At 44.5% G+C, this 8,968-nt stretch overlaps 1 protein-coding gene across 1 annotated transcript; it reads right to left on the reverse strand.

Annotated features, from left to right (window-relative positions):
* Positions 1-434: 434 nt before the first annotated feature.
* LOC106021433 (cyclic GMP-AMP synthase) lies at positions 435-8,868 on the reverse strand. Its single transcript, XM_040740126.1, is given in 6 exon segments — positions 435-1,488; positions 2,878-2,980; positions 3,900-4,142; positions 5,288-5,507; positions 8,003-8,212; positions 8,215-8,868. Coding segments are annotated over 6 exon segments (1,758 nt in total). The 5' UTR covers positions 8,854-8,868; the 3' UTR covers positions 435-1,145.
* Between the last annotated feature and the right edge of the window lie 100 nt (positions 8,869-8,968).

An 8,968-nucleotide genomic window follows, 5' to 3' on the forward strand; every position in this document is an offset into this window, starting at 1 on the left:
GAGAGCTAAATAATTATCTTCATTTTAGTCACTGCTGTGAACTTTTTGACTCAGAATCACATCTTGGGGGTTTTGTTTTGTATTCAAAGAGGACATCAGCCACATGACAGACAAGCAGCCATATGGTGTATGTGTGTCGAGCGGTTGGAGGAACTTCAAGAGAGAGAGTTAGGAAGCAGAGATACCAGGAAAAGCCCCCTTAGGTTCTGAGCAGCATGCCAGAGAACAAAATCCAAAGCATTGTAGCTTTCTGATTCAGGATGCATGAGCAGACCCAGGCCAAACCTTGTGGTTACTCATAGGGACTCCTGCTGGTTCTTTGTTTTTGTTTTTGAGACAAGATCTTCTGTAGCCCAGGTTGGCCTTTCCTTCATGGCAACATTCATACCTCAGTTTCTCAAAAGCCAGGATTATAAGTGCCAACACACTTAACATATCATGGGATCATATCAGTTTAATTTTCTGGTTTTTTTTCTTCTTTTCAAAAATATTTATTTTTCATGGGTATTTGTGTGTGTGCAACATGTGCAAGCAAAATGGTGCAGGGGTTGGACTATGTTCCCTGGAACTGGAGTTACAGTTATGACCTGCCATTTGGTGCTGAGAACAAAACCCAGGTTCTCTGAAACAGCAACAAGTGATCTTAAACACCGAGCCATCTCTCCAAGCCCCTTTGTACTTTAAGTAGATTCCATGTGGCCCAGGCGATCCTTGAACTAGAGATACAGCCAAGGGTCACCCTGAGCTAGGGTTCTTCTGCCTCCTCTACTCCTGTACAGGCATACACCACCATAATGGACTGAAGTGCCTTAACCCAATCTCATTTCAAAATACAGTTTCAGACTGGGATGATGGCTCAGTCAGTACAGTACTTGTTGTAAGCAAGAGGACCTGAGTTCAGATCCCCAGCAACAATGTAAAAGCTGTATAGGTGATGCTCACCTATGATCCCAGGACTGGGGAAGCAGAGACAGGTGGATCCTGGGAGCTCACTGGCTGATCAGCCTGGACAGCTCCCTGAGCTCTGGGTTCAGGGGCAGACTTTGTCTCAAAAAAAAGTGTGATGGAGGAAGACATTTGCTTCAACCTCTGCCCTAACCACGCACCCACAAGAACACATTATAACAGATACACAAATGCAAATTTCAAAACTTATCAAAAATTGGAAATCCATTGTTTCTTTCATATTCAATTCTCGTTGACAGAAATTCTTTACTGTTTTGGTCAATTAGCTCTTGAGAGAACAGATTAAACTTTGGAATAAAGTAATGCATCAGTGTCTCTGTCCTGAGGCACTCAGCAAAAAATGTCAAAAAGTCATCAAAGCAGGTGCTTAGGTGCTTGGGGTCCCACTGACTGTCCTGTGGCTTCTCAGTCCACATGTGGAAGATTGCAGTTTTCACGTGGTAAGAACAGAATGCATCTAGTTCTTCATACTCTTTTTTCAACTGCTCTAAGAGGTATTTCATTAATTTTAAACAATCTTTCCTGTTAAAAGAAAACATAATAATTTTTACTTATTTACAACCTGCCTCTTTTGAGACAGGGTCTCTCTTTGTAACCCTGGATTTCCTGAAACACATGGAGGTCCGTGTGCCTCCCAAATACAAGTGCTAGAATTGAAGATGTGCACCACCTTATCTGTCCTTTTTTTCTTGTAAACATATTTTCTTCTGTATTTCAAGTTTTTTAAGGCAGGGTCTCATGTAGTTCAGGGTGGCCTAAAAGTTGTCATGTAGCAGAGGCTGGCCTTCAGCTCCTAATTTTCTTGCCCATCCAAGGGCTGGGGTTAGTCTGTACTAACATCCTAGGCTCAACTCACTTCTTTTTTGTTGTTGTTGTTGTTTATTTTCGTTTTTTCAAGACAGGGTTTCTCTGTAGCTTTGGAGCCTGTCCTGGAACTCATTTTTAGACAAGGCTGGCTTGGAACTCACAGAGATCCACCTGTCTCTTACTCCTGAGTGCTGGGATTAAAGGCGTGGCCACCATCATCCAGTTGAGTTTCACTTCTCTCTCTCATTTTTTTAATAAATCTTTTTGTTTTATTTTATTTATTTATATCTTATGTATGAGTACTCTGCATGTATGCCTGCAGGCCAGAAGAGGGAATCAGATCCTATTACACATGGCAGTGAGCTACCATGTGGGTACTGGGAATTGAACTCAGGACCTCTGGAAGAGCAACCAGGACTCTTAACCATTGAGCCATCTCTCCAGTCCTCAGTCTCACTTTTTTTTAAAGATTTATTTATTTATTACATATACAGTGTTCTGTCTACACTCCAGAAGAGGGCACCAGATTGAATTGTAGATGGTTGTGAGCCACCATGTGGTTGCAGAGAATTGAACTCAGGACCTCTGGAAGAGCAGTCAGTGCTCTTAACCTCTGAGCCATCTCTCCAGGCCCCAGTCTCACTTCTTGATGATATATAGTCTAACTAACAGCAACAAAACTACTCCATTCCAAAGCAGCCTCCACTATCCACTATTATTGTATGACAATAATAAACTCAATCATCCAGGTGTAGTATATATGCCTATAACCCCAGCACTTGGGAGGCTGAGGCAGCAAGATCACAGTGAGTTCAAGATCAACAATGGCTACAGAGTGAGTTCCAGGTCAGCCTGGGCTATATAGGGAGTTCCCAGGCCAAAACAGTGCAATGAATATTGTGTTTATATGTGATATGCATATACATGACCTCCGCTGCTTCCTTCCCTGCTCTTCTCTTCTCCCCTTGATCTCTGCCCAAAATCATCCCAGCATCGCCCTTCTCCCAGCCCAGCCATAGTAATTCTCACATCTGGGCTGTAACACCAAGAAAGCATTAAATGCTAATGTCATACATAATTTGCCAATTAACAAAATGACATTACCTGCAACATTTGACTCCAGCAGATTCACAACATGTTTTCTCTATCCCATGATTATTCAAAATGTATTTTTCAGTGTGAGAGAATGAGAGGCGCCATGTCTTGCCTTAATTTCAGAAAGAAAAACAGCTTTTTACCAAAAGCAGTCATACATACATAATACAATTTTTTCAGTTAAGATCCTACACTAAAATATCATCCTGAGGAAATTTAAGAGGAATACTGACCAAAAGAACTGAACAATTCTCGGGAGGCAGAGGCAGGCGGATCTCTGTGAGTTCGAGGCCAGCCTGGTCAAAAGAGCAAGTTCCAGGACAGCCTCCAAAACAATACAGAGAAACCCTGTCTCAAAAACAAAAAGAAAAGGGAACAATTACACAAAGTAATTATTAAAATAAATATTACACAGCAAAAGTGGATCTAAATGGAGAAATACAGAGTCAGAACTTAAGGTTCTTAGCCAAGATCATTAATATTTTCTCTGATGCTTTAACTTCTTCATAAACTTTCAAAAAGCTTTGATTTGACCAGATAAGCTGCTAAAAAGGCTTAAAGAGGCCGTGAAACTAGCACAAGATCTCAGAGCTAGTCAGGGGAAAGCCTTGAGATTCAGAACCACAACCTTGTGAGTCCAAGGCAGTACAGTCTTCACTTAAAGGGAAACAATGTAGATGAAGGGACCTGTAGCCACTAGAAAATGAAGTAATTATAGTTGCTGTGGCTTGGGAATTATTTTGAGACTGGGTCTCATGTAGCCCAGCTTGGCCTGCAACTCACTGTGTAGCTGAGATGACCTGAAACTCCTGCTCCTCTTGCTCTGCCTGAGTCTGCCTGTTCTCCTCTTGACAATACTATGATAGCCATGCGTTTCTCAATTCTAGCTAGCCACACTCTTTTGTGGCCTGTTTAGCCTGATGGCTCTGGAAATGCCAGCACACTGACGGATCATTGATCGTTTGCTGCCTTTGCATATAACAGTAATGAGACTTTTACATTCTTCCCATTAATGTTCACATTTAACAAACCTTGAAAACCATTTCCAACTTTTGCATTCTTGGGCACAAGATAAAATGGCTCTCTTCTTAGATTGGTCCTAACTTTGGTGCCAAGCCAGTTTTTGATGGGTAGTCCTTCTTTTGTACTAACAGGCCAGCTGCCTTTTGACTCCAAAGCCAGAATGATATCCACAGATATTTCTTCAGGGTTTCTGATAAGAAGTGTTACAGCAGGACTTCCTGGTTTTTCCTTCTCCACACTCACATCTATACCTGTTTACACATATTAAAGAAAAGAAAGGATTGGTCCATTCTCTCTGGAAATATGGGAAAGGTACAGAATTATAATTTAAAACCTATAGCTTAAGCCCTAATTAATATTAGTCCCAATATAGAATTATACCACCATGAGGCATAGTGTTTTTACCATGTAACCAATAGTTACCCATCTGGAGACACTGTCAGGATTCCAAGACCTGTGATGAAGCAATCCTAAAGACTTGTTTTGGGAGTGCTGTAATTAAATTTTCATTTGGAATTTTTAAGGGTACTTAGGAGAGAAGCCAGCAAAAGAAGTCACAGAGCAGCAGGGAAGGGAGTAGGAGAACAGACCACAGCTACAGTCTAGCAGAGAGGCATCAAGTATCAAGAAACAGTAGAAGTAAAAGCTATTACAGAGTTCAAATTCAGGTTCAGTGGTAGTGCTTGCCCAATATGCACAAGATCTTGAGTTCAGCCCCATTGTCCACCAGAAAATGTTTTCAAGCACAGCTTGGGCTGTCATGATACCCCATCTCTAAATAAACATGTAGTCTCCAATCACCAGGAAGTTAGTCTGTGAGGGAAGGAGGGAAGACAGATGCCTTTGATGTGATTCTAGGAGTCTGTCCTATAAAATGATTGACACTTCTATTTCCCAAAACAAAACAAGCAGGAGAAAGAAAGACTGACCAAAATTAAGTTCACCATAAGTTTGCTCAGTGTGTTGGTGTAGGGTTTTAATATTAGCAGTATTCAAGGGACAAAGCTGGCCTGGTCTACATAGTCATCAGGCACTACATAGGTCAGCCGGGATTACATAGTGAGATCCTGTTTGGATGGATGGATGGATGCATGGATGGATGGATGCATGGATGGATGCATGGATGGACAGAGGGACACATAGCAGGAACAGATGTCCATGTGGAGGCAGTAGTGTGGTCAGTTCAGGGGGCTTTGGGAGGTGGCAGTAGACTGCGCTGAGGAGAGACTTCTGGGAGAGCCCACAGAGCAGGAGAGTGAAAGAGAAGCTGTGGAGAGAGGGGGAGAGATACACACATGGGGGTGAGGGAGGGAGAGGCCCTCAGAGATGAGGAGAGGAATGTACATGAGTAAGGAAGGCAGCATCTGGTCTGCAAGAATGAAAACCAAAGTCTCACCTTTGATTTCTTTAACTTCTTCTTTAATGATCTCCCTAAACTTTGACAGCATCTTGGAAGCTGATAATATTTCATCTACTAAAAAATGAGCCAGTGGATTTCCTCTTGGAATTCTTCCCAGCTTCACAAGATAAAAAGCACCAGTGTCACGATATTCTTGTAGCTGAATTCTGGGGACTTCCAGTTTAAACATAACATCAAATTCATTAGGAGCAGAAATCTAAGGAATAGGAAAATAACATGGAAACATTTTCTTGTAAAATCTTTCCAAACAATTGCATTTTTTCTGTGAAAGATTCATTGGAGACTCCACATTGAAAAGCAAGATCCATGGCCAGGTGGTGGTGGTGGTGTACAACTTTAATCCCAGCACTGGGGAGGCAGAGACAGGGAATCTCTGTGGGTTCAAGGCGAACGTGGTCTACAGTGAATTCCAGGACAGCCAGGGCTACACCCTGTCTAAAAATGAAAGAAAGGAAGGAAGTGATGGGGAAGTCCTTCTGTGTAGATGTTGTCTTATGGGTTAACTAAATAAAGCACTGATGGCCAATAGGGAAGCAAGGTAGGTGGGACTAGGAGTCAAGGAAGATGCTGGGAAAAAGAGGCACAGTTAGTCACGATATAGGATGCTGGAGAAGTAACATGTTCGGACCCTTCTGTAGGGGAAAGCTCATATTCCCAAGATACTGTCCATGCCCCTGGAACAGGTGAGGATAAAAGGGGAAGAGAATGCAAATCTCTCTATCTTGGATGCTAGCCACATATCCGAGGGTCCTCATCTTCCCAGCTTCTCGTATAAGTGTTAATAAATATCCTTGTTTTCCTCCTTGCATTGATTCCTTTTTACTCTTTGTCTGTAAGAGAAGACCACATGGGAATACTCAGATTAGCAGTTATGAGTTAATAATTAAGTCAGAGATAGCCAATGAGAAACCAAGCAAACGGCCAACAGCTTCATAATTAATATAGTGTCTTGTGCATTATTTGGAGGCTAAAACTGTGGCAGGGCCCAGGCAGCTGGCAGGGAGGGAGGGACAGAAGGAGGGAGGGAGGAAGGAAGGAAGGAAAGAAGGAAGGAAGGAAGAATAGATAAATACACCCATCCCAGATGAGCTTGGTGTTACATACTTTTAATCCTACCACTCTGGAGGCAGAGGCAGGTGGATGTCTGTGAGTTCCAGGACAGCCAGGATTACATAGAGAGACCCTGTCTCAAAAAAAAATAAAAATAAAAAAAAAGAAAAGAAAGAAAAGCAAGATCCCCAATATGTATCCCCTCTCAGAACAGAACCACCGCACCTGAGAATAGTTTCTGTTACTATACACCACTTTATTGGTTTTAGTTTTTAGATATCTCATTTTTTTCTTTTTTAAGCACAAGCAATTATGTTTGTTTTTAAACAGGGTCTTACTCTGTAGCCCAGGCTAGGCTTGAACTCAAGGTCAGTTTCCAGCATCCACATCAAACAGCTCACAGCCACCTGAAACTACAGTACCAAGTGACATGACACCCTCTTCTGGCCTGTGTGGGTTCCTGTATACAGCATACATATAAACTCACATGTATACATAAATGACATATTGGTAAATTTTTAAAATAAAAGCCTTTTCACAAAAAGAACTCTAGTCTTGGACTGCTTCTCTAGCAAACTGTTACAACCTGAAAACATAGCAAAACACAAACCCCATAAAACTCACATATCAATATCCTAGGAATGGGGTTAATTCCAACATTCCAGAGGCAGAAACAGGTAGATCTTACTCATTTGGCTTCTTTTTCTTGCCTTGTTGTAGTGGCTGTATGCATTAATTTGTTTTTTTAATCCATTCATGTTGCAAGTTGCTATGGGTTTTTTTTTTTTCTTTTTCCTTTTTGTTGGTTTTTGTTTTGTTTTTGTTTTGAGACAGGGTATCTACAGAGCCTTGGCTGTCCTGGAACTCTCTATGTAGACCAAGCTGACCTTGAAGTCACAGAAACCCACCTGCCTCTGCCTCCCTGCTGGGAGGAGTAGTTGCCATAGTATTTGGATAAAACTACTACAATTGATTCACTTCTTACAATCTTTGATTCACTTCTTACAATCTTCAGTTGTGTTGTACTGGACTGATCTCTGAGCCACACTGCCACTATCTGCAGGAATTCAGCTGGGCCTGCTCTCCCAAGAGCATCAGAGCTAGGCTTGTTGACTATAGATGTTTGCTCACAGAAGAAGGTGCGAGAAGGTCACAGGACCCTCACCTGAGTATCCAACCACCTCACCAACCAGTTGGAAACAATTCTGCCCTAACTGCAAGTGGTCGCCGGGTCTCCGGAATGGGCTGGACTCAGTGTAGAGGAGAGAGCTGGGGAAGGACCGAGAAAGGGGCTCCACCCACTCAGCCACAGCAGAGTCACCCTGCATACTGGGTGCAGACCTCCCACTGCGATTGCTTGAAAGTCACATGTACTCTCCCCCATAAGTCCTCGGGAGGAAGGCCAGATCCTCCAAAGCAGTGGTAAGAGAAACTAGCTATCAAGATTGGTCTCTATGCTAACTGAATGAATTTTTAAAAAAGGTTGTCACAAGCCACAGAGAGAAAGAGACAGAGACAGAGAGTGCAAGTGTGGGTAGTTCCAGAAGGGAAGTGGGGGAGCCCAAAGCTGTGAGCCCAAAGATGTAGACAGTTGAGAAGTGGGCCCCGAGCCCCTCCAGCAAGCGGGTCTTGGCCGCTCACCTTCACATGCTCATAGTAGCTGCCAGTGTTGAGTTGCTGCACGCCTTTGAACTCAGACTCACGGTTCCGCAGTCTTGACAGCAGGTGCTTCACGACCCCATTCACCTCCTCGGCCGCCACCGAGATCTCCTCGCGTTTCAACCTCAAAATTTCTAGCACCTTCTTGAGCTTTTTGTAGGGGTTTTTGTTCTGCTTCTTCCTGGACCCCCGCGGTGCGCCCTTCTCGCGGCTAAGACGGTTTGGGACGTCAGGAGCCTGGGGGTCTGCGGGCCACTCGGGCTCAAGAAAGGCTGGGGTTTGGGGAAGACAGGCGGCTCCGTGTCAGGGATGGCTGCCAGGTGGGCCTCCGGGAAGGTGAGCAGCTCCGGATAAGGGATGGCCGGCGGCTGGGGCTCTGAGACAGACAGCAGCTCAGGGTCAGGGATGCCTGGCGGCTGGTGCTCCGGGAATGTGAGCAGCTCCGGGTCAGGGATGGCTGTTGGCTGGGAATCCGGGACCGTGTGCAGTTCGGAGTTTGGGATGGCTGGCAGCTGGGGCTCCGGGAAGGCGAGCGGCTCGGGGTCAGGGATGGCTGTTAGCTGGGGTTCCTGGACGTCGGGCAGTTCTGCTTCTCCAGCCGCGCCCGTGGCTAAGTGCTGTAGGACCTTGGTGCATACGAACGCCCTTTCTGGACGCGTTCGGGTGCGCGTCTTCTCTGTGTGGTCCCCATCACGCTCCGCACACCGCGAATGCAGCCCCCTTTGGAAACCACAGCTTCCCGTGTGGGACAGGGCGGCCTCGGTACGGTTGGGCTCCGTCGTGGCTGGCTTTTGAGCGAGTGACGCCGTCTGCCTTCCTCGCTGACCTTCCATAGCTGCGTCTCTCCGCTCCGGGAAGTAAAAATCGACTTTGGAAAATGGGGAGGGGAATTCTCATTAAACGCTGGAAACGAAACTTAAAAATATCTGGCGGGAACTCAGGAGCAGA

Source organism: Mesocricetus auratus, unplaced genomic scaffold, assembly GCF_017639785.1.
Source record: "Mesocricetus auratus isolate SY011 unplaced genomic scaffold, BCM_Maur_2.0 Super-Scaffold_100691, whole genome shotgun sequence".
NCBI classification, from domain to species: Eukaryota; Metazoa; Chordata; class Mammalia; order Rodentia; family Cricetidae; genus Mesocricetus; species Mesocricetus auratus.